Raw genomic sequence first — 25485 nt, 5'->3', positions numbered from 1 at the left:
CAGTGGGAATACAGCAATCTCTGCGCCGGCTGCGGTTGTGGCATGTGTATGCGTGTGTGTGTCAGAGGAGGTGCATGTCTGTGTGAGAGTGTTTCTGAGCGTGCGTGTGTGTGTGTGTATGTGTGTCTGACTGACTGTGAGTGTGTGTGTGTGTGTCTGTTCTCCTCTGCTCTGACTGGCTAATGTGGAGTTTTGGTTGCAATGTTGTCTGCCCTGATGGCTTCCAGGCAGCTGCATTAACTGTCTGCCTTCACAGTCTGAGGAGCGCAGCCTGAGACAAGGCCCCGGCAGAGACAAACACCCCCCTTTAAAAAACATGAGCGCGCCTTAGCACGCCTTAGCAATGCACTTTTTCACAAGACTCCGAAACGGTATTACCTGCACAGGTGCCAATGAATAACTGTAAATATCTGTTTTTTGCGCCTCGTGATTAGACTCTTAAAACAAAACTCTCACTGCTCGGTGAGAGTCTGGTTCACTTCCTCCCCTCCGGTTACACACCCCAGTACAAAGTAAAAAGACACAGAGAGAGAGAGAAAGAGAATGAGAGAGAGAGAGACTCTTGTGTTTTTGTTTTTTCGTCTTGGAGTAGGCTCTTTTGTTTTTAATCACTCTAGTGTGGGGACTCTTTCTTTGCCTCTGTTCTGTTGCTGCTGAACTGCTCTGGCTCCGAGACGCATCTAACTTTATTACAGACTAAACAAAAGGCTCCTTTGATGTCCAGGCCGGCTGCTTTACATGTGCCCGGCCCACCGCTCGTTACCCGCAGACAGTGATTTGTGTTAGCGCGGATGCCGTCAAGAGGGTGCGCTAAATTAATATCTGCTTTGCCTCCTTAACCAGGCTTGTAAAACTGTACCCAGCAACCCCCCCCCCCCCCTGCCACCAGCTCCCGCTACAACGCCCCCCACCCCCACCCTACCCCCGGCTCTCTTTCTCTCCCTCCTGGAATAATGGGCCAGATGGCGAGATACCTCCAGGGCCCCGGCAGAATCACTGTGTGGTACCCCTGTCTGCTCCAGAAAACCCAAAGGCAGCAGGCTTGAAGCAGCTCCCATGGAAGGCCGCTGTGGCGCAGCCAGCTCACACAACATGCCTGCACCATATGCAGGAGCATCCACAGTATACGTCACAGCCAGACACCCATATAGACAAAATGGCTGTGAGGATGCAAAAGAATGATTGTTGTGTGTGTCTGGGTAAAAGTGGTCACCCATAGTACGTCATGGGTATCTGTATTTATGCTTATCTGTATTTAAGTTTCCGCAGAATTTTAATGATATGCTAAAAGATGCACTTCTACTTCAATTTCTGAGTGGTTATCTGAGACTACACCACATTTTTCCCCCACAAACATGATATTACAAATTTAGCTGCCATTAAAAAATGTCTGATATTACAAAATTAGTTGCCAGTAGTTCACGCACAAAACAAAAATGAAGAGAAGGAAAGAGGCCAACCCAAACAAAGCCACTGAAAACCCCTTCATTTTCCAGTGAATCAGAAGAGGACAAATTGCTCTCCACTTCCTGTATCAATTCTGTACTTTGTCAGGCTGTACGCAGTTTGAAATCTGACATGACTGAGATCAGGGTCTGACAGGGAAATCCAAACACACAGGACAAGTCAAATGGCTGTCACCTGCACTGTCACAGAAAACCAAACAGATCTCTCCTTGCATAGATAACTGACACACTCTTCGACTTTTATCGAAGAGTGTGACAATTGTTTTATTTTACTTACTTATTCAAATACTTGTTTAACTAGCTTTGTAGCGTTTGGTGTGTAATAGGCTAATAATGGGCTAAAAGCAAACTGAAAACTACAGGTTGTCTTTTCAGCTTTTTTTGCACTTCCAAATTACAATACAATTCATGAATATTTATTTAATCACAAATATCCCCTACAGATGCCTGAAATTTGCAAGTTCACATTTTCCTCTGCATCCTGAACCCTTAAATAGAGCTTATGCTTCATTGAGCTACTCCCTCTCTGTCCCATTCAGCGCTCAATTAACTGAGGGGTCTGGCAATGCAGCACTAGAGAAGAGGCTCTTTCTCTGGAGGACGTTTATCAGGCCAAACCTTACTTCCACCCAATATTGTGTGCTTGCTTGAATTCTTTTTTCTTCTCTTTGTCTGTTTTATGTCTCTTTCCTTTTCTTTCACAAAAAAGCATTGCTTAAGTTAAGCCAAATGGATTAGTGTCTTTACGTGACAATGTCTTTGAACAAAAAATAAATAAATACAGTTAATATGTATAAACATATTTTACTAAATAATATCTCGTCAGAGGTAGCAACTCAATCATTTCAAACTACCTCCATAGAGGAGCCTACCTATCAATGTCCAATCATTGTCACCTATTATAATTAATGAACGCTCAAAAATAACAAGAGCATTGCTCATTAATTTGCATGGTGAATAAAGCTTGAGAACATTTTTCAGCCATATTCAGTACACTACATTCATACAGTAACTATGTCAAATTTTTCACCTAAATGTAAGACTGTATACATAAATAACGACCAATTATAACAGTCATGGCATCCTTTCACTGACAAAACACACACACACACACACACACACACACACACGAAAGAGAGACAGAGGGTTGCACTTATGCAAAGCGTGGCCTATTTTGTCATTTAATTTTTAAAAAACCCTAAGGTCTTCTAATACACTTTCCCTGTCATTTGCAAGTACATTAACTTGGTGGCCACGTGACAGCCAAATTATGCTAATGGACTGGGTAAAATGGGTCATATAGACAGTGCGTTTTGCATTAGCTTCAAACAATGGCGAGCCGACCGCAAAGGAGAGGTGACAGCATCACCCAGAGAGTGAAGCAAAGCTTGTCGCCCCTCCGCCACCACCAGCCCATCCGCATTCAACCAGCCACAGAAGGGGGGGGGTCGCGTGAGGGGGAGTTGGCATTAGGACGCGGACACCAGGCCTCCGTGAGACATTAGCATCCCAAACCGTGCAAAGCACCCTTCAGCTATCATCACATGCGACTCGGAAATGCTTATATCACTGAGATTGTTGAATAATGAATGACCTCAGCTGATTATTAAGAGTGAGATGACTACGGGGGGAAGGATGATGGGAGGAGGAGGAAGAGGGAGATGCCATGCCAACCGGTCTGAGGATTCTAGCCTGGAGGGGGTTAAACTGGGACTGGTTACTGACTTAATGTTTGTGGAGGGTCACTGATTAATCATTTTGATTTTGGATAATAATAGTGTTGCAAAGCTGTGATTTCATTTGGAAAAGCGAGGTTATATGTAATTAGCTTACTTGCATTACTTTCCCATTCAGTAAATAATGATGGCTGTGAACTGATTTTTAATGCATACATGTGTACAAAATATTAACCAAACACAAAGGTATATGCCCAAGAATTTAAATGATATATTTTTATACATACACAACGCCAAATGAGTGATTATTCATCTGCTAACAGTATTAATGATGTTTTCATTTTTAAATCATGCTGTTACAAAACACAAATACCTCAAATACCGGCTGTTTTAATGTTGTGACTGAGCTCTGGGTCATTTATCATTTAAAGTATCTATCTAAGTTTGGTTTATCTATTTTGAGAACAGTTGTGGAAACTTGGAGACTTGATTCATTAAGTGGTAGCCTAATCATAATCACTGCACCATTTTGTGTTTGTCTCCAATGAACAGTACAATGGATGAGTTTGGGTGAAATGTCTGAAACTTTATAACAATGTGAAATACATGCACATGCACACACACAAACACACACACACACACACTGACAGAAATACACACAGACACACACAGAGGGGCAGGGCACGTGTTGGACCAGCAACCCCTGAGTGCCACAAGCATCCGTATTTCAAATGGGGCTCGCTTCAGAACCTGTCATCTATGTTTTGTCTTCCAAACTCTGACTGCACACCAGGTGACACCACTGACAACCTGTAAGTTCAAACTGCCCGCGATGGCCAAGCTCTGGGGGGGTGATCTGAGCCTGTCTGGGCCTCTCCGACACCGCTGAGAACACCGCCAAGTCAGACAAAGCCGCACGGTGTGATGACACGTTGCTCCCAGTAGCAGGCAAGCTGTTGACCAATGACCCTGACTCTCAGCTCCCTCGCAGGATTAACTCCACTGGAGTTCTGGAGTTAGGAGCTATTTTCAAACCTTTGTAAAAATGAGTCTCTATGTGTGTGGAGTGTAGGGGTTTATATTGGCAATAACATGGCAAGACTATACGCATCTTCATGAAGGAGTTTGTGAGGGCGTAATCAATACAATGCGATATTGCAATCTTTTTTTTTAGAATCTATTTTTAGGAAAACTGTTATAGCACATAAAACACACCAGTTGTTGTTAGTAAACCTCTTTTTAAAAATAAAAACCTATGGTAAGAAGGTAGCGTAAGTAAATCTGGCATCCCCATGTTCCACATAGTAAATACATGGGATGTAATTTTAGGGCATATCATTAACCATTTCACCCGAGTGTATTAGTGTCACCTGTAACGGATGCCTTGTACAAATCAATTGCATTTATCAACAGATTTAAAGCATCTTTGACTGGGTCTGGTGGTAAAAGCATTAAATAATGACTTGCTTTGCGAGCCAACCCTTCAAGCCGAATCAATTAATCATGATTTACATTTGAGTCACTTTGTAGATATCCCCTAAGTGATTTACAGTGCAGTGACTGCATACATACTTCAGTGTATGTACTCTGGTCCCTGTGGAAATCAAACCCTTGACCTTCACATTGCTGGCCCTATGCACACACCCAGCTGAGTAGTAGGGAAACTACATCAGAGACATAACATACACATTTGTCACACAGTCACACCAGTATACTAAGCCCCATGTTGTTTGCTTTCTCTCTGTTCTTTCTGTTTGATACCACAGGCAGATTTGTGTTCTGTTTATAGCCTACAGTGTGCGGTTTTATTTAGCGAGCCAGTTAAATTACATTTAGAAAACACTATATAAGGCGATCATAGCTTATGCTGCCCTGACATTTGCTTTCATCGGGAGGGATAGATTAAATAAATGAATTCACACATAGAGGTTGCGGCTCCGTGAAATAAACCGCCGTGTAGCTCCCGAAATCTGGCGCAGGGATCAATTGATTGCGTTTGCAAACAATCGATGCAATTCATTTTTCTCTTTCCCTCATTCAGACACATAACACACAGCGAGACCCCGTTTGGAGAGCACGACTGTGTGGGGATGCAAAGTGCAGGCCAGGCTTTTCGATAAGAAACACACCAAACGGGCCCGAGGAAACAAACGCAGCATAATAGGGTGGCTCATTGTTTTTATGTTGTGCCAGCGCAGCGGAGGAGCTACAAGCCTGTGTTTTGGTCGAATGTAAATTAGACGAACTTCTCCTCGAATGGTACATTGCTCCCGGAGGCCCAGGCTTCTCTCACTTTCTCCTGAGAGACATTCTGGGGAGGTTTCACTCACTGATCCTGTGACCATCGTAGTTAAAGTGATGGATTACCCCTCCAGAACCAGTCATTCATATCTGACTCTTTGTTTAAGTGGTGCACCTGCTTGGAGAACACCCATTTTTAAAGGTCTGGTGGGTGACAAAGTCACACACACACACACATAGTGTTATATCACTATGCAATTGAATAAATATGACCAACTCTGACATTTCTATATGTTTAGAATTCCTTAGGACACATGGCCATATTGCTGCACTGTTTCACTTTTGGATAAGGTGAGGTGAAAGGTTGACCAAAGATATCTCAGTCCAAAAAAGAGGCAGCTATCATAATTAGGGATGTGTTCTTGAAGTAACTCCCATAGTAAAATGATAGAGACTGTTTCTCCATGGTAGTAGCTCGACAACACTTTCAGGAAATGCACCCCCTGTCAAATTCCATTAATTTCAAGTGACCAGGCACATAATATGGTTTTCACAAAACACATCAGAGACAGCAGTGAGCGCTGAGAGTGTGGGAAATGAGATTGTCTTTGCACCTTCAGGTTAGAAATAAAGAATGTCCCAGAGATCAAGCTAAGCCTTATATCTTTCCAATGATGAAGGAGGCCAAATGTATGTGCCCATGTATGTTGAATTATTCCAAAATGTTGTGCATTTGATGATAAAAAACATCGAAACTATTAATATCGTTCACATCAAACTCTGCAAATGTTTTTAAATAAATGTTTGCTTTTAACAATATCTTTCTCCTTTGCAGTCTTTTCTATGCTGTTGAAACATTTACCTTGTTTATCCTCTCAGCTCAGCAACTCTTTTTCTTTCAACCTTATTTCTGTCTCTCTTTTCCTCTCACTTTTCTCCCCTTCCGTCTTCTTCAGTGTTTGTCTAAGAGCCAGATATGTGCCGCCATGACGACCAGCACAGTCAATAAATCACCTTTTGCTAACTGTCAGGGTGGGGGCCGCTCGCCCATGAGACAATGGTCATTATATCATAAGCACGAGAGCCCAACCCCATCCACATCGCACTGAGGAAATCTTCTCTTTCTCCTTCGCTCCCTTTTTCCTTCTCTTCCTATTTTTTTTTTTACAAACCAGGAAATGCATGGCTTATCTTGCAAGTTTTAAGGACCGTTTACAGTTCCAAAGGAACACATTAGCCAGAGCAAAAACCTATATCTAGCCAGATACTAACAGCAGACTGTTAGTGCTTACTGTGTGGTCAGTGTCCCATGACCATGCTGTGAAGCTGCACAGTGTAGCAAAAACAAGCCAAAGCAGCGTCTAGGCAGGCAAACACACCAACCATGTTTTTATTGTGTGTGTGTGTGTGTGTGTGTGTGTGTGGCTGTATGTGGGTATAGGGGTTGAGTTCTTTTACTGACGTAAAGATAAGCACGAAAGAGAGCTCTTCACCAGAGACATTACCTGTGTCCTGTGCCTTTGCGATACTGTCATCCAGAAAACATGCACACACAGGCAGGAACACACGCACACACACACACAAACACACACACTCACACTCAAACAGCAGCTGCTCCCATCGCCTAGCAACAACAAGTTGATAGATGACCCTGACGATGGATAATTACAATAAATCACCCTCACACTGAAGGCGAGATGAGAGGAGGGGAAGAAAAGCAAAGCAAAGCAAAACAACACAAAAAAAATCAGTTTGGCTTCAGAGTACCTCAGCACCCTCTCTAACACCCGTTTGCACTGGGGCAGAGCAGAAAGGAAGAGAAACATCTGAGTGAAAAAGAATGTAATCACTTCTGAGAAATGATCTTTATAGGTCCTACTTGTTAGGCTGGAAGTGATTCACAGTGGAAGAATTTTTCAGAATTTTTCTCTTTTTTTTTAATTTACAAAGCTTTACTTTGATTTCAATGTCTTCTTCAATGCCTTGTTATGGTTATAACACAGTAAATTTTTAGATGGATAGATTTTATTATATCAGATAATTTTTCCTTTTTTTGGAAAGAAAAGAAAAGAAAACAAATGCTAGCACACAATCCAGCCAGAGGCCTGCAGAGGAGGGACCAAGTGGACAGTGGCAGTGCACAACCAAACCCCACAGAAACAACAGAGGTGGGTCTTTAAAGGAAGATGATCAGCAGAAAAACAGGACTGTGGCTGAAAAATGATTTAAACAGTGTGTGTGTTGTGAGTCAGTGGTGAGAGAGATTATGTGTGTGTGTGTGTGAAAGAGAGAGAGAGAGAGAGAGAGAGGGGAAAGAGAGAGAGGAAGAGAGAGGGGAAGAGAGAGAGGGCAGGAGGACACAAAGAAACTCCCCTCTCAGGCCACGACCTCACCAGTTCTGTCTAGCTGAGTCTGGTTGCACAATACCCATCAATCAGCCCTCCTCTGCACCGAACCGTCAGCATTCGCTGCAGCTCACAGGGCCGTCAGCTTGTAGCACCGCAGAAAAACACACGGATACATGCAGGGACACACACACACAAATGCACACACACACACACACACACACACACACACACACACACACACACAGAATCACACCTATAGGCATGAAGATGTACATGCAGACAAATTCATGCAAAAAGATACACACACATACAGGTTAATCACACAAATGCACCCACACATGTACAAAGCCAGAATCTGTCTTTCCTCTAAAATATCCCTCCACATAAGTACTGAACTCCATGCATACAATAAATTCCTCTGCAAAGGTGTTCTTTGGACATATTTCTTATGAATCACAATACATATGTCTAACTCATTAACTCAACACTCTGTGATGAACCACTTAAATGAAATAATAATAATAAAAAACATATTTATAGCTAGATGTTTAATGTAGACCTTTCATTAATTATCTCTAGATACTGACAGTAGCTACGTGCCTCAGGGAAAGAGGCATTGGGGGCATCTAAAGCGGGAGAGTGGCTCACCAAAGGTCATCTGAAAGTAAAGAAGTTAACAGCACCCCAAGACCTTGACAGTTACTGCTGGGTGTCAGGCCGTCCTCAGCGACTGGGAAGGAAGCCTCTACAGAGTTCCTTCACGCTGTGCAGAAAAATAACGGCCCCGCCATAAATAACCTGAAACAATCCCATGACAAGCTGCTCCCAAAAACCCAACAGAGCTTTAGAAGGAGGAGGACACACAAGACATTCTTTGACATGGAGGCAGCAGAAGAGTTCTAAAGAGTTGTGTGGTAGTTACACAAACCCGGTGTAAACAAAGACATAATAGGACTATATTTTCATGCTTTTAAAAGCATTCTACATAAGACAATCGTATAAGTCAACTACTGCCCTGACAAAGAATTAAATAGCACAAAATGAACTTTGTAAGAGTAATTCTCAAGGCCTAAAAAAAAAAAAAAAAAGTTCTTAAAAGGTGATTCATCAATAATGCATCCACTCTGTTTGACATGTTTTGAGTTTTATGGTGAAAACATTACTGGATGCCTCCAAAATCAAGACGTTTTAGTCACTAAGAGATTTGTCCTGACCAACATACAAGTATCCAAAAGAAATAAAGACATTTTCTTGTCAAAAAAGCATCTAACATTCTATGAATCATGTGTCTTTGTTTAAGGTGTGTTCTGACATCTGTAAGAGCCTTAAAACGTTAGCAAATGCCTAGAAAGCAAGATGTCCCAGGAATATGCAGTATATCTGTCATGCCTTCGGAATTATATGACTCTTGTAAGTCTAAACACATTTTTACTTTTTTCACGACGAAAACCCTTCTTACTTACAATTTCAAAACCTCCCGCCAATAAATTAAAGCTCTCATATTTTATCAACAGTGCAAGCAAAGCGAGGCCATATTCTTACAGGCTGAAAACTTAAGCTGAGTGATGGAAAGATCCAGAGGGCCATCCACAAAGAATCGGAAAAAAAAACGGCCTGGAAAAAAAGCCAAGATTCTGAAACCTTAGAAGGAGCACTAGTCCAGGGGAAGAGAGGGCAGTTTGTGGGGATGGAGGAGGGAGGGGCGGTCATAGGGGCCAATAGAGAGAGGAGCTGACAAGGGAACCGGGGTTTTGTGGAGGGTCCCGTCGAGGCACTACATCATCGAGGCCCATCTCGAAATGGGAGGGCATGCCAGAACCAATCAATAACAACATTTTAGGAGGCAGGGGAGAGGGAGAGAGAGAGAGAGAGACAGAGAGAGAGAGAGACAGAGAGAGGAGGAAAAAGAAGTTTCTCGGGCTTGGGGTGCTCTACTGTGGACAGGTTGATGTGCTTCCTCGCTAAAACCGTTACTGCTTGGTGGAAGACAGGGAGCAAAGTCAGAGAGAGAGAGAGAGAGAAATAAAGTAAGAGAGAGAGAGAGAGAGAGAGAGAGAGAGAGAGAGAAAGAGGAAAACCAGACACGGTGGCAGGACAGGCGGAGAGACAGTCAAGACAGCTAGACGGACAGGTCTACAGATGGCAGACCGAAACGCAGACAAACAACAGGCAGATTAGAAGCCAGTTAAGCACAAACGACAGAAAGATGGACGGAAAAGACAGCAGGCAGCTCCCCTGCTCTCCTGTTCAACAAAAGGTGCCAAGGGCAAACAAGCAAAAAAACAAAAAAAAGTCCTCACATATCTACTTCCAAAGCAAAAACATTTCCACCAGTCTTCCTCCACTTCCCGGCCCTGCTGCTTGCTCTGTATCCTGGCCTATTTTAAGTTTCCGTCGCCTTCAAATTGCCCTTCAACAAAAAAGCAGGCTGCTGACACCTCACACCTTGCTCAATCCCCCCAGCCTGAATAATCCCCCAGACATGATGAATGGCACCATAACTCTGATATCCACAATCAATCTCTGCTTTAAAGACACATCCATCTTCAATAATGTTGATTGGGGAGAGGAGAGGAGAGGAAGGTGGGGAGGGGTTGCCTCGTCTGCTAAAGGGGGGGCAAGTGGGACTGTCTGGCTCGACCTCATGAGTGTGTGTGTGTGTGTGTGTGTGGGGGGGGGGGATAGAGGCTGAGGTGAGGGTGAGCCTGGGGGGTTGTTGGAGTAGGTGGGTGGTGCTGCTGTCTGCCCACCCGTGTCTGGCAGAGGAATAAGTTAATGTGAATCAATCGGTTGGGCAAGGTAAGTCGAGAGGGAGAGAGAGAGAGAGAAAATAAAATGAAGGGAAAAAAATACAGACAATGAAGAGTTTTGTGCATCCCCTTTTAGCAAGCTCTATAGCACATAAATTATAGCAGTGAGAGTGCCACTGAATCTAGCTTGGCACTGATATGTTTTAGTAAGATTGCTGATCATTTCCAGTGATTTGATGCAGACAAATGATTCGGCTGTTCATTCCTGTTTATCTCAGGTGAAGTGAATAACAGGTGAGTCAGGCGAGACGACGATAGATGCTGATGAAGAACATGAGAGGATGGTGCACAGGCTAGATTTAATGGGTCCTTGAACAGATCAAAAACAGCATTCGTCTCTTTCATACTTCTCTTTCACAGGGTTTAAGTACACTCCTCCACACCAATCACTGTTCCAGTCTCCAGCAGTTAATAGCTGTATAAATGTGTGTTGAGGAAGAATTAGATCGTAGACATTTAAAAAATCATTCCCTCAGTATCTCAGCATTGCATTTGATCCAGTCACACGCAACAGTGTTTAACACATCTAAACTGTTAGGGTAAACTGACTATAATAAGGACTCAATGCAGAGACGAGCACTTCTGACAGAGGGAGAGAGAGACAAAGTGTGTACTTGTGGGTGTCTGTTTGCTGAACAGACATATCAAAGACCTGTTTTTTGGCAATAGACATTAGAATCAGTGGGAGGGACCATGTGTATGTGTGAGTGTGTGTGTGTGTGTATGTGTGTCAGCATTATGTGCATGCCTCAGTGAGTGCATCTGTATGTTTATGTTCAACAAGAGTGTGTATTTGTGGGTCTGTCTGTGACTATGACACTGTGTGTGTGTGTGTGTGTGTGTGTGTGTGTGTGTGTGTGTGTGTCTGTGTGTGTGTGTGTGTGTGTGCGTGTGTGAGTGCCTCCGCGCTTGCTTACAGCCGGAATGAACTCTCCCAGGCTTTGTCATGTGTGGTTCCCAAGGCCTGGCCCCTTTTGATAAATGACACGTGTCATTCTGTCAGCTCCCTCCGCTGCAGCAGGGAGGCCCCTGTGATGTATGACCGCTCTGAAAAAGGAAATCAGGCACTTTTTGGCATGGACCGAGACCATGCCCTTTATATAACGGCTTTAGGTTTTTTTTTCTCTGTCTCTCTCTCTCTCTCCCTCCATGAAGGCATATGCTGTTCTTTTTTTGTCTTTTCTTTCTCTCCGTCTCTCTTTTTGCTTCGCCCTGTCTTTCTTCTGAAAACAGATTAACCATTTTCCTCCCCACAAACGCGTCTATGCCTAGTTCTGTATATCATTAAAAAAAAAAAACTCAAAACAAAAGAAGAAGACAGGGACGCGCACATGAAGCAAGACAAAAAGGATTTGATTTACAAGCTCTGATGGGTCTTTACCTGTCAGTATTTTTTTTTTTTTTTTTTTTGGCCACGAGGGTGGGCGTTGAATTTTAATTTTACAAAGGAGTGTCAATAGTTTTCTGTGAGGAGCCAAGTGACAAGGGCCAACGTTGAACCGCTCAGCACTACATCAGCGAGACAGATTAGAGGCAGTCGCTTGATGCAGGCCTGTGCTCGAAAGAACACACAACATCCATCAGAGGCACAAACACAGAAGAAGGGATAAATCATTTTCATTGCCTTTACAGCTGTGACCCAAATTTGGGTATGGGAGGAGAACCGGATCGTGGTGAGGAGAGGAAGAGGGAGGGTGACGAGGTGGGATGGGATAGGATGGGGGGAGAGAGAAAGAGAGAGCGCCAGAGCTTTTATTTCTCCCCTTTTCCTAACATGTTTGACGTTTACCAGGACACACCAGTCATGGACTAGACAGGCTTATGGGAGCTGTGAGCACCAAGACTGTAGCACTGTCCCAGCTCGATGCAGCCCCACCTACATACGTGTCTCGCCACTTTTCACATATATATACTGTATATATATATATATATATATATGTATATATATGCGTAAGACCCACACACCTATGAACATGACACTGCGCGTAAACATCCAATTGGCTTGTTAAAGTTAAGCCGGAGTGCAAAAGCTGTTGCTGAAACCCAGTGAGACATACCTGAGTGATAGCAACAGCAGAGCAACATTTTCAATGGCAACAGCAAGGCACGTTGTAAATCTGTAAGGCCCGTCTCCCCCCAAAAAAGAAAATAAAACATCTGCAACACCCAGGAGATACAGATCACTGCCAGACAAGGAGAGAGAGAGAGAGCGAGGAGGAGAAACGAGTGAGCAAATGAAAAAAAAAAACGACTGAGAAAAAATGCGACACAGAGCAGCAGTCAGTCATCTCCACTGCTGGAGGAGAGGAAAAGAGAGAAAAAAAAGAGAAGGGGAGAAAAAAATGGGGAGGTGGAGGTGGAGGTGGAGAAAGACTTGCCACCTGGGGGTCATGGCCTGCTTACGACCCCACTCCATTCACACTCTGCTCCCCGATCCACCCATGGAAAGAAAAAAAAAACATAAATAACCGCGCAGAAAGAACTGCGCGAAAGAGAGAGAGAGGGAGAGAGAGGGAGAAAAAAACACTGAAATGATTAACAAGTGAGTGATGAGAGACAGACGCGGTTGACCTCTCCTTTCCAGGCTCCGTCTGTGCAAGAGGAGGACCGCAGAGAGAAAGAGAGAGAGAGAGACAGGCTTCATTATATTCGCCAACCAATGCTAACGCAGCAGGGCTGAGGGCAGCCGCAGCCTCAGAGTCTGTTGGACCTCCCCGACTACTCCGACCCTTTCTGGCTGATGTTTGCCAAATGCCCATGGCCGGCGGTCCACAAACACGGGGCGGATAGTAATGAGGCAATGTGGGTGTGTGGGTGAGAAAGTCACAGAGAAGAGGTGGACAACAAAGTCCATTTCTCTGCCTACTTTTGTCATATGCTGATGTTATCAAAACTAGCATGAGCCGCAGCAAATGGAAAATAAATGTTCCAAGGAACTGTGGTGTTACAGCAACCGTTGCTAGATCACAATCATGTAGTCTGCTTTCTATACTTCGTCGATGAAGAAATACAGGATACATCCAGACATGTTCATCAATATCAAATGCTTTCTTTGGTTGACTCAAACATTTTCTGCAAGGGCTATATTAGCAAATCTGTGTAACACAGCATACAGTTACTACCTTGGTCAGCACATAATTTTACAATAACTGCTATCTCTAGGTTCCTAAATTGAAAAAGCAATATAGTATTACCATGCAATTATTTATTTTAACCCCCCCCCCCCCCTTTTACAACCACAGGATTGCACAACCTGGTAATTTTTGTAACTGACTGATGGTACTTGACACAGTAGGATACCCAAAGCAATAGCCCCTCCAGATTTACATGGCAGAGTCAGTAAGGGCAGTCATGGGGATCTGCAGGGGTGATGGCTGTGAGCAGGTCTATATTGCACTGCCATAACCAATTTCCATGGAACATGAGGCCATGTTGAAGGCATGCTATCTCCCCAAAGCACACCAGCAGTCACGGGTCAAATACATTATAGGAACCCAATGACACTATGATTCAAAGAGCATGGATGAAAAAGTCCATACAGTTTGAAATGCTCTGGGGTTACTGCAATAATGTTGAAAATGTAGCATGTGGGGTATTTCTGAAAACTCAACATGCTAGGCAAATCACAGACTTTACTCTTTTTTTCCTTTTCCTTTGCCGGGAACTAGGCAGACACACTGTACAAGCAAGAACACAGAACATGACAGACAGTACAGCAAGACCAAATGAAGTCTAACAGTATTGAAAATCTTACCCAAAAGTAAATATTGAACTATTACACAGAGTTAGGTTATCCCCATTCTGCTTTACCAGATTGTCAGAGAACTCGGGAGTGCTCTGAGTGAATCAACAGCTGTCTCAGGCAGTGTCTAAGTAAATATGCCTGGTTAGGTTTCAGTATACTAACACCTCACCACACAGACACGGTCAGTCCTGTCAGACTAAGCCTAGATGGATGTGGGGATACAGGGGTCTGTTTGTTTGTATGTGTGTGTGTGTGTGTTGTGAGTAGCACAGGATGGGGTCGACAGGCACCCCATGGTTATCTCAGACAGAGTAAGAAGTTGAAGCTTAGCCGGACGATGGACACTGTCTGCCCGGTGGCAGTCTCAGGATGAGCTTTGGCACCACTAAAGACATGTGGCATTTGGCATTTGAATGTGATTGTGCCATATCCCTGCAAATTCCTGCTAAGTCTGGTGGATGGGTCGCAATATGTTCACCTTGCCTAAACCTGTACCGGCCATTTTGGGATGTCGGAGTCAACCGCAATGACTGTCTGATTTGAACACAATAGAGAAAGGGCCTTTCTGTAAAGGTCAAGAGATGAAAATGTACAGTTTTACTGTAAAGGTCAGTGGAAGAAAATCAAGGCAATGTTAGGAAGGGCTTCAGTATCTGAAGAGATACTTCCTCAGACCAGAATTTAAGCTTCATGCGTGTTGATATTCCGAATATACCCTTCCTATTAAAGCAGTAATGTGCTTTATACAGTATATATTGACAACAAACACTGATGACAGAGTTCTTTGGACAACTCATCATGTTTGTCTCTTCTTAAGACATGTCAGCAATCATTATGTCTGTCTGATATGTATCTATAACAATTATAGATATGCAACCTGCTTTGCTATTACATGGCTCATATTGACCTGGACAATTCCCAGGTTTTAATGAGAATCTCAAAATGAAATGTAATGCTGAGCACCATTCCTATACTAGAGGAAAGTGTGCATTAACTCTGCTTCCTTTTCATACTTCTACTATTACATAATGCAAATAAACAAGAATGCAATACATTCGTTAAAGGGAGAGCACTTTGGACATCATCAGCAGCGCTCCCTATTGAAGAACAGAGACACCACACAATTATAGGTCTCTGCCATTTGAAAGAGCTTGTTGAACTTCCTCACCCTGATGGCTCAAACAGGAGGCAGGCCTCATTGGCCTTTGAGGATAGCAGGGCCAATGCAGTCTGTAAACATAAACTCTGTTCCCATGGAAACGACTGAACACCTGAGGACACCTGAGATGGTGCTCATGTATAGTATGGCTAAGGTTCCATTGTAAAGTTTATTGGCGCTTGTCTTAAAAAGGTACTTGAAGGGAAGAGGTCCTTATTCTGGCCTGGGTCCAACACACTGGCATCCAGTGTGGCTGAGAGAAGAGTGGTTTCTGAGCACCAGTGTTAGTACGCCACAATGAGGACACAAATTAGCCAAATATTGTTTTTCACCGAATCTGAAAACACTTGGTCAAATTCAGTCAAGGTAAAGGTTATACTAAGGTGATCTGTATGCAGGTTGACAAAAAGTGATATGGAGTTATATTTGTGTGGGAAATAGGAAACAAATTACTCAAGAGCAATTTAGCATCCATTACAGAAACACTGATTCAACCCTAGATCTGCTGATAATGGAAAGATATAAGGGAGGAATAAGAAAAGCTGAGAGATCCTTAAAACATGTCGTCCAATATCCACCTCAAGAATGAGTGGACATCAACTACCAAATCCCTCTTCATGTAAACTATAACATGTGAACTCCATTTCAAATCCCTGTTATCAGTTAAACGGACACATTTTCTGGGTGGATAAAAAGTATGGTTGCTCTATGGTTGCACTCCTCTTTCTGTAGAGGTGGTTTTTATCAATCAAGATAATAAAAATTACCTCTTATTTCCAAGATTAAAAGGGTTAAAAAAACACTATTTTATTTGGCTCAGAGAATGATGAACTGCAAATGCAATGCTTAAGTGTTTTTGGATTTATACCAAAACTGCTGGCAAATGACTCGATCCGTGGTGAGAGAGAAAAATGAGCCTTGAAAGTGTCACTGGGAGACAAAAAAAAGAATTGCAGGTCTTTGAGCGTGCCTTTTAAAATGTGCTGCAAAATGCCTCATAAAGTCTTTCGTAGGGGGACTGGCAAGGCTGTTTGTGTTATGAGTGTCCAATCTCTCAGTGTTATCTTTATCCACCTATACTTGTGTCCTGTGGTTTGAGGTGATATTTAACGTCGTGATTACAACGTGACAAAAAACTGATTCCGGCTTGTAGATAACTCTGCAGCAGATCATGTCATCCATTGTCCGGGGATATGGCACCGACAGGTCTTTCTTTCTCGGCGCTGGTGTCGACATGAAAACATATTTCAAAACCTAAAAGGGAAAGCTAATAATCCATAATGAAACAAACCCAGGGGCTATTTCTGGGAATGATCCATCACGCACATAGCTGCGCTATGAAAGCGCCAGGGCCTAGATGATACGGCCCTCGCGTCCGTGCTGGAGGCCTCGCGCAGGGGGCCAAAGGGGACCACATCCGATCGACATGCGCCATGGAGCCTCACTAATATTTCCCCTCTTTTTACGAGGCTCTGACACCAACAACCCTATCAGCATCCATTCAGGGTCTGCCAGCGATGGGGCTGTATTTCATGGCCCTGTTGGGGGGCCGTGGGGGAAATGGCAAGGGAGCCTAAGAGGATCCTGTCACCTTAAGAGCACCCTGGTGATGAAGGGGCCAATAGGGCCCGGCTAAGAGTCTGCTGGAAGATTGTTCTGGACCCCGGGCCTCAGAGGAAACATATATCCACCTGGCAACGGGGGTGGGGTAAGGGAGATCTAATCAACGCCTAATAACAGCACAGTAGGAGTTGTTCTCGCTCATAAATCAATGTACAAAATAATTGCTAATACACTGGGTATCGATTAGCCCGCCTAGCGCCTCATTTTCAGAGGCTATGGCTAAGAACTAACAAAGTGACAAGGGTAAAGTGTTATTTCTTTCTCACGCAGACAGCTGGGCCGGAAAAATGACTCGGGCAGGCAGTAATTCTTAATTGACACCTGTCAGGATAATGGGTGCAGTCGCAGCTGCTGCAGGAGAATTTCTCTCTAGTCCTGTTCATCTGTCAGATCTAATACCTTTCCTGAGCAGGGCTTTTCTTTTTTTCCCCTTTACTGCCTCTCCCCCCTCTCTCTCACTCTCCCTCTTTTGCATTCTTCCTTTCTTTGTCTGTCTCTTTCTTTCTCAGACGCTCAGATTGTGCTGAGGGCTTAGTTTAAAGAAATCCAATAATCATACGGCAAAAACCCTGCCAGGCGTTTCATATGCCATCTTATTTTACATTAGTGTCAGACATATGGGCAGGCCATTGGACAACAGGAAGCACATGCGGCACAAGGGGTTTGTGGGGAGGAGTTAAACAAAGTCCCAGGACACACTACTCCCACATGCCCGTGCATTTCTTTTCCCTTTTGTTCACTTGATGACATCAAAGGATCAGGAAAACCACACAGATTAACCGTAAACTGAAAGGTTAAAGACCCGAGATGACACAGTTAGTGTGGTAAGTTGAGTCAACAGTGTGTCATTCAAAGACTTTTTACAGACCATGAGCATACGTGCCCTAAAAAAAAAATATTGTTAATAAAACACTGTGAATAAGCTGACAGGGTTATAACGGACACCATTCGTTTCATCCTTTCTTGACAAGAGCAAACTGTCGACCTTCCAACGCCCACACGCCAGAATCCAGCTGTCTACAGTTACAGATGACCTCTAGGGCGAGTTACGGTTGTACAAAACTTAATGTGTGTGGTAACTGGCGTGGGTGAGTGCAACCAAAAGTATGGAATGAAATCAGAAAACATCTAGGAAATAAGGACTTTTCCCTCACACAACAATTACATTAGAGAGTAGGAGAAAAGCTGGAATTGGGAGATGGGTTTAAGAACAGAGAGAGAGAGAGAGAGAGAGAGAGAGAGAGAGAGTTCAGACAGTGGTTCCCATGGGTCTAGTTTGACCTCCTCAAGTACCTCATGCTTCCAACCTCCCGTGGCTAAGTCATGACTCCAGCCTTTTCTTCTTTCTCTTGCACTGGAATTTTTTTTCTCTCCCTCCCTGACTCACTCTGGGAAAAAAAACAGCTGAGACATGAAACTTTGATCTAACAGCACACACCTGACTCCTTTGATAGTGATTTCCTGTTAGACCTACATGATATCCTCAGTCCAACTTCCCATGTGTAGGCCCAATTTGCTGGGTCCCATCTTCATCAACTACAAAGTTTACAGAGGAAAAATGCTTTTTTTTTTAATGCACACAATTATGAGCTGACGGAATCACGTTTAGGGCTTTCTGACAGTGCACTTCCACTGCTCAATTACAATCAACATTCAATAAACTTAGCCAAACTGCCGTACCAAAGAACTCTAATGACACACATTTAGCATCGACAGTTAAAGAGAGTCAAGTGTATCTATCTGCTCTACATAAGAATTCCCAGCCATTAAAAGAGGCTCATTTGCCTACCCCTAGAGGGAAGACTCTGATCTCTGAACAGGAGTTGGCCATGACAGAAAACTTGCGGTGTATTTATAAATTATGAACTCCCAGCTGTGCTGAGAACTGACTAAAGCCCGTTTGTTATACGCAGCTCACTATCACACCCCAACACTCGCTAATCCTAACATAAATTTCTTTTAGATCTTTACCTCTGTAAGACTAGTCATAGATCAGTCACTTTGTAGGGGGGGAAAAAGAGGACATAAAGGAGGTGAAATCTGATGATGATCTTATAGGAACTACTGGAGGGCATATTGCTTTATTTCCTGAACAGATCTCACTGGGGTCAACAGACACCCTGAGGAGGACTCTACTACGAATATCGTAAGAGGGGGCTGTGAGCACAATACAAAACCACGACTTCACTTCTAAAGGAAAAACACACGACACATTAGGACAGCCTCCACTAAGCTGCCTTATCTTCATCATAAAAGCAGTAACAACATTTTAAGCTAAAGCAACATTTTTAAAAACATGCATGCACTAATGCGAGGGTGTTTTCGCTCTTTCCACAATGCAAAAATTCTCCCCTACTTGCTGGCAGGCTAACATGTATTTCTGTGTTTGAAATTGTGTCTATGAATTAAATATACCCATATGACCTGTACTATAGACACATATGCCCTAGATTACACAGGAGGGTACTGACTATGACTAACACTACAGCACATGGTTAGAAATGAGCACATGCAGTATATTGCTGTTAAAAGAAAAAGGAACTACTGCCCATATTGCCAACCAGAAAAGGATGCCAGAAGACACATGCTTTATGTTTTGCCCTTTCTCGGTTTTTCTCCTAAGCTTGCTGGTGCAGTTAAGAGGCAGAATTACTGAGGTCATTAAGCAGGCGCAGTCCAGTGACATGATTAGTCAGGTAGCAAAGTCCATTTGTCACCTGGGCTGGAAAATTGAGTTAATGCAGCACTACGGGCAACAGGGACTGTATAATACTGGGTTGATTACATCAAGGCAGCTGCGGACTTGACACCTTGCAGAATTTGTCAGCATTAATCGTTAGGGGCTGTCACAAATCCATCAGCTCCAGAGATAATTAGGGACCCCCATCTGATGAAGCTGCCGTGAGCAACCTTACCTTTTCCTCCTGATAATTAAGAAGCCTTGCACTTCTCAGAAAAGGCTGGTCTTGTTCTTCTGTCTTAACGACCCCTCTAATATTGAGTCCATCACGCCTGAATAAGAAAATAACATCTTCTGGACATCACCTTTTTCTCCCCCTCTTTTTGAATGTCTCAAGTTTTGCCCTTGTGTGAAAATCTGAGCGGTGACTCAAATGCTTTCAACAAAATACTGTGAATAGCTTGTAGGGAACCTCTGCTATGAAGGCCATAACGTGTGTGTGTGTTTTTCTATATAAAAAAAGAAATTCTACCATGCAATGAAATTTTAGTGCTTATCTTTTTTGACATTTAACACTTAGGACACAGGATGCACCCAGTATACCTGGTCTCATGTTCTGACAGAATACACTGAGAATACAAAATTGTACCCAACAACTTAATATTGAAAATTACAGCTAATAATATCTACCCTTACATGAGAACCAATGCATGTCGTCAATGCATGCATCTGTAAAGCCATTTAAAGGAAAATATGTATCTCCTCTTGTTCATCCCTTACCCTTTGCTTACTGTATCACTGGCAGACAAACAAGCTCCCCTACCTCATCATGTCTATACCAAAGTTTACCAAGTTTCGATGTGGCTACCTCAAAAGAGCATGCCACTTACACATTAAACAGTGTTCTCTATTATAAATAAATGATATTGTAATAATGGTGTGTATTGTATTTTTTTACCTACAGGATTGTGTATTTCATGGCCGTTTTTGCTGCATCAAATTACAGGGAACTCTTGAGTACTGCACTCATTATCACGGCGCTGGATCATCTCACTTGATCTTACCACACAATCAGCTAGGACAAAGTCGATACGCCAGAATATTGTGGATTGTGTAAAGGATTAAAAATGTAGGCTAATAGGTCTTCCGTATGCAACGTGTTGTTATCTGTCCATCACTATGGTGAGAGATGTTGTTAACTAGAAATCTTAGATAGACCTAGGAAGATGCAGAGACGCGGTGTGAGTGAGTGTATGCATGTTTGGCGACGGGGGACATCTTCTGTCAGCCAACTACTGGGTATTACTTCTGTGATATCGTCACACCCCAGCAGCCATGATCGCCCTCCTCCCCCTGGAGACTGAAGGGGGAAGTATTTCCCTACTTGAAATGGCCTTTCCATGGTCTCCCTCTTTTCGACCGGGACAAGTGTGCTTTTAGAGAGGTAAAAGCTTTCAGGCGCATGCGTGTTTCCATGGTGAGTTATTTGGTCATCCTTATAAAGAATTAATTAATAGATCTAAATTATATAACAAACTATAAGTCAAGATTCAAGTAAAAGGCCAAGAGACAAAGGTTATATCATTTGAAATCGACTTTGTCAATAAAAGTTAATTGCACCATTATTGTCACAATTCTTTTAAAACTGTCTGTATGTTAGGACATGGTTCATCATAGACTATGTGTTGTATCCTGTTTTTGAGTTAAAGACTAAACTGAGTGTCTAGCCTACTATTGAGCAACTGCACACCAGAGGGCTTTTTTCCCTGTAAGCACCTGCAACACTTCACTGACGAGCAGCTATGCAAGGGATTTACGGTCAAGCGTCCCTTAAAAACTTTTGCACTAGGCTACATTTTCAGATCCTATGACCTCTTTATTTCGTTTTCAGGTAAAAAAAAAAGAACGTAGATGTTATCACTGGTGGATAACCTAACTGACACTATTTCAACAGTGTATAGGATTGGTTTAGCCTACCTGAAGACCGCCTTGGCGCTTGCTGTTTTCTCCGTGGCATGCTTCTGGTCAGGACTTTCCGCTTGACTTTTCATGCAGAAGCGAATTAATGGAGATAGACACAGATGAAACCTCTGTAGCAGTTGCGTTCAGACACACCATACGTTGTATTTTCTTCTTGTCTTCAACTTCTCGATTGTTTTTTGGTCAAACTTGGTTTTTTTATCTTATCAAACGTAACCTAAAAAGTTCAACCTATGTGTTGGCAACATTTAAACGGTAAAAAACGACCGTATTCTCCACAGTAGGTTTTTCATCTGATGTGTACAGATTCGGTATGTCACTGCATGATGATAAGCGGTACTCTCCGTTTAAATATCGGTCTAACGATGTGGACTACGGCACAGTCAGTCACAAACGGTTTCTCTCCCGCGTCCATCAGCAGTATCCCGGTTCGACGGAAACAGGTTGGAACAGATTTTCCTCAAGAGTGAAACCACCGAGAAAATAGCAATAATATCAACTTCCACAGTGAAAGAAACCACGCTGAAATGTATTTCCTTGCCAACAGCTCCTCTGTGGTCCGGTCTCTGAAATATAGTGAAAATGAAAAAGATAGATATTAGATGGTTAGTGTCATTCAAGCACTTAGCCAAGCAATTCGAAAAGCATTTCGGTCAGAATATTTTAGATGTCTATTTCCTTAAGCGACCGAAACACAATCTCTGTTCCCACATTTGCTCGCCCGTCCGAAAAATCAAAATTATTCACCCTTACTCCCATGTAGACTCGGTGAGGGCGCTTAACGTTGGCTGCCGTAGCATGGAGGGGGGAAACAAAGCCCAAATCGGCAACGCTCCGGAAGAATGTACATCAACTTATCACTCTTTTTCAGAAAACTCCAGGGAGAAACGCGAGACCGCTTCTTTCCGTTGGAATATATGTCGCTTATTCTGGATATGGTAAGGGCATTTCAGACCGTCTCAACTGATAGACAGACACATCGAGTTGCTTCCCTGCCTCACTTTTTCTCACTCCACCCCTTCAGGAGCGTCACTCTGACAGTAGAAGCCCACCTGTCAATCTTGTTCAGCATTCTTGTTCCTTCCCTCACTCAATGCGTTCTAGCCTACTGTAGGCAGAACGCCCCCCAGAAAAGCAAGCGTTTGAAGTTGGTTCTTCATGTCTTTGGTATCCCATAGGATTCTGTGCCCAATTAATGATCGTATTGGTGTTGGTTGAAATGTTTAAAGGAAAACTCTTATTAAACGTGATGATCTCATGTCATATTTGTTGTGTGAATTGTGTGCTACTGTAACAAATAGGCTACGTATCCTAAAGGTATGACTATTTCGCCATAACTGGAAATCAGAAAACCATCTCGATGTGCATGATATTACTAGTATGGAATAAACACATTACTTGATTGTTCATCTTGGTAATATCACGTTTACCCATATTTTATTGTGAGTGTATAAACCACTGTCAATATCGTAAATGCTCACAAAGAGATTGCATAGGCTAAATACTTAACGCGCCATGGAGCCGCAATTATGTCCAACGTAGCCTAACCATTTGTAACCTTTTGCATACTCTGACCCCGAAAAGGTTGTTACAAGTTTCAGATTGATTCGTTTCACCTTAGTAGGAAGTAGCTGATGCACTTCACACGGGAAGAGGAGGGACTGGTTAAATCAAGTCCACTGTGGCCAAAGCAAGCCTGTCCATCCACGCGCATTGCTTATGACAAACCTTCAAATGTAGACTTGTACGACTACAACAACACAATTTCAATAAAAGCATGTGAGCACATTGTATTTATGGACAGTGAATAGGCTAGGGAATCTATATGCGTACAGCATTCGGGTTGAACCTGAACTTCATTAACCCCTGAATAACGTACGCTGTGGGCATGCTGTCCAGATCTTGCTCTCCGGGTTTACAAGTGAGTGGGTGTGGGTTTAAATATCTAATGGAGAAAAGGCATTGCAGAATCTCTCATCGGACGAGAATAGCATCGTTGTGTCCACCGCCCCCACCCCACAACACCCCACCTAACGGATTTTTAAAAAGAGGTTCTTTTTCGCTTCGGCAGCCAACACTCCTGGTTTGTCTTGACTCAGCCCAAATCGCCAACAAATACCGATTCCGTCCAACATGTTCATGGGATGCATTTCTTTCAAATCTTTGGTGAGTGTTGATCATAAACTTGTTTCGCTTTACAGTGATATTGCTTCAAATGATACTAAAACAACTTGACTATGCGTTTAAGTATTGAACAATGGACGATGGAGTATTTAGCAACAGAAACTTTAAAGAAAGCCGCTCTGTGTCCCTAAAAGTAACCTTACCTCCTCTGGGCGAGAACATCCTTGAGGAATTGCCAGTCGCTATTACACTGATCATTAATGCTGACTGGTTGTCGGATGAAGCTAATAATGGGGAAATATTTCCAAGTTCCGCCCCAACATCTGTCTATCTATCCATCCCGGCATCTCCCCTCCATCTGCCTGTCGCTCTTGATGTTACTTACGTCACTCGTCCTCCGTTAGGCGCTCAACGGGGAAGCGGGACTGGCGCAAACAAGGGGGTCCTGCTCCGCAGTACCTCCCCGCCATTCAAGTGCTTTAGGTTCAAACTCCTGTTTGAAAAGAGCATGCTTGAAAACAATTTGTGTTGGTGTCATTTTAACCATTTGTCACTTTAAATTCTCGACTTTTCCTGGTGAAAACTAAAATGTGACTGTTTTGCGTTCTATCATTGAGTGCACTTACTTCACCAAGTAGGCTTTATGAGTTGATTGTACAGTGAACATATATGTTATACTACTAATATATAAATAGAAATATGGTATGAAATAGGCTATGGTCTCTGTGACTCCGCGGAAGTCATACGTGGTGGTTGACCATATTTGCACAGCCCAATATTTTCTAACTATCCTAATTAGGTTCATTAATAACAGAATAGCATCTTTAAACAGCTCAGTGTGTCTCCACCCTTAATGAAGGCCGTGCCATGTGAGGTTGTTAATACAAGTTTATGGAGATTAGACCCCAAATGATCAATACCAAACCTCTCCCTTTGTTTCGGACATCACGGTTAATTAGGCTTTAATTAGGTCGTTGTTGGGAGGTGGGTTGATGCAAAGTTTTTTAATTAATTGATAGTTCCAAAGATAAAAGTGTGCGTCGTCACATTTAATTTAAGATGGTGATGTTGATGAAGAAGGTGATTTTAAATCCATGGTTGTGGGCTATCATTAAAAATGCACAAGGAACTTTGCTATATATCTCACAAAGGCTTGTATAGCCTACAGAGATCTCACAACAGCACAACATAGTTTAAAAATGAAAATGGTAAAATGGAAATTGTTTAATAAAAGACCCCCTGTATACAATTGTTCTGTAATTCCCTATGTTAAACTTTCTGATATGCTCTTTTTTTGTTTTTGTAAAATGCCAGAGTCTACCCATCCATATCATAAATAGGATATATGTAACCACCAGGATGACAGTATAACCATAATATATAACCACCAGAATGACAGTGTATTGTTTTGTGATTGGATTGAATAGAGAATCTGCTTTGCATTGAATTTTTAATAGCAGTTGTATAGAGCCACCAACTTATGATCAGACAGCACAAAAAGTGACCCAATTTAAGTACATTCAGTCGCAGATGTATTGTAATTCTTTACTGTAGACATCATTTCATGAACACATTGTAAACTAAATTTTTAACCCTCTTTCTAAAAACTGTATCCTGAGCTGCATTTCTACTG

General features: G+C 42.8%; 1 protein-coding gene across 2 annotated transcripts in view; it reads right to left on the bottom strand.

The window, feature by feature from the left end:
* The window catches only part of tshz1 (teashirt zinc finger homeobox 1), a 34306-nt gene extending 10194 nt beyond the window's left edge, over positions 1–24112 (bottom strand). Inside the window, exons 1-2 of one of the 2 annotated variants that reach the window (XM_076301954.1) lie at positions 24056–24112; positions 21726–22294 (exon numbers count right to left, since the gene is read on the bottom strand). In XM_076301954.1, coding sequence (XP_076158069.1) covers positions 21726–21765 — 40 coding nt within the window. In that variant the 5' untranslated portion in view covers positions 21766–22294; positions 24056–24112. Of the gene's footprint in view, positions 1–21725; positions 22295–22475; positions 22718–24055 lie in introns of those variants that run through there. The other variant, XM_076301953.1, reaches the window with a different exon arrangement.
* Between the last annotated feature and the right edge of the window lie 1373 nt (positions 24113–25485).

The sequence above is a fragment of the Alosa pseudoharengus genome, unplaced genomic scaffold, assembly GCF_046254945.1.
Source record: "Alosa pseudoharengus isolate Yale_2024_CS ecotype anadromous, Long Island Sound unplaced genomic scaffold, YU_APseudo_1.1 YU_APseudo_1.1_scf_23, whole genome shotgun sequence".
Classification (NCBI taxonomy): domain Eukaryota; kingdom Metazoa; phylum Chordata; class Actinopteri; order Clupeiformes; family Clupeidae; genus Alosa; species Alosa pseudoharengus.
Note: the sequence above shows the minus strand (reverse complement) of the source record. Positions and strands in the feature narration are given on the sequence as shown.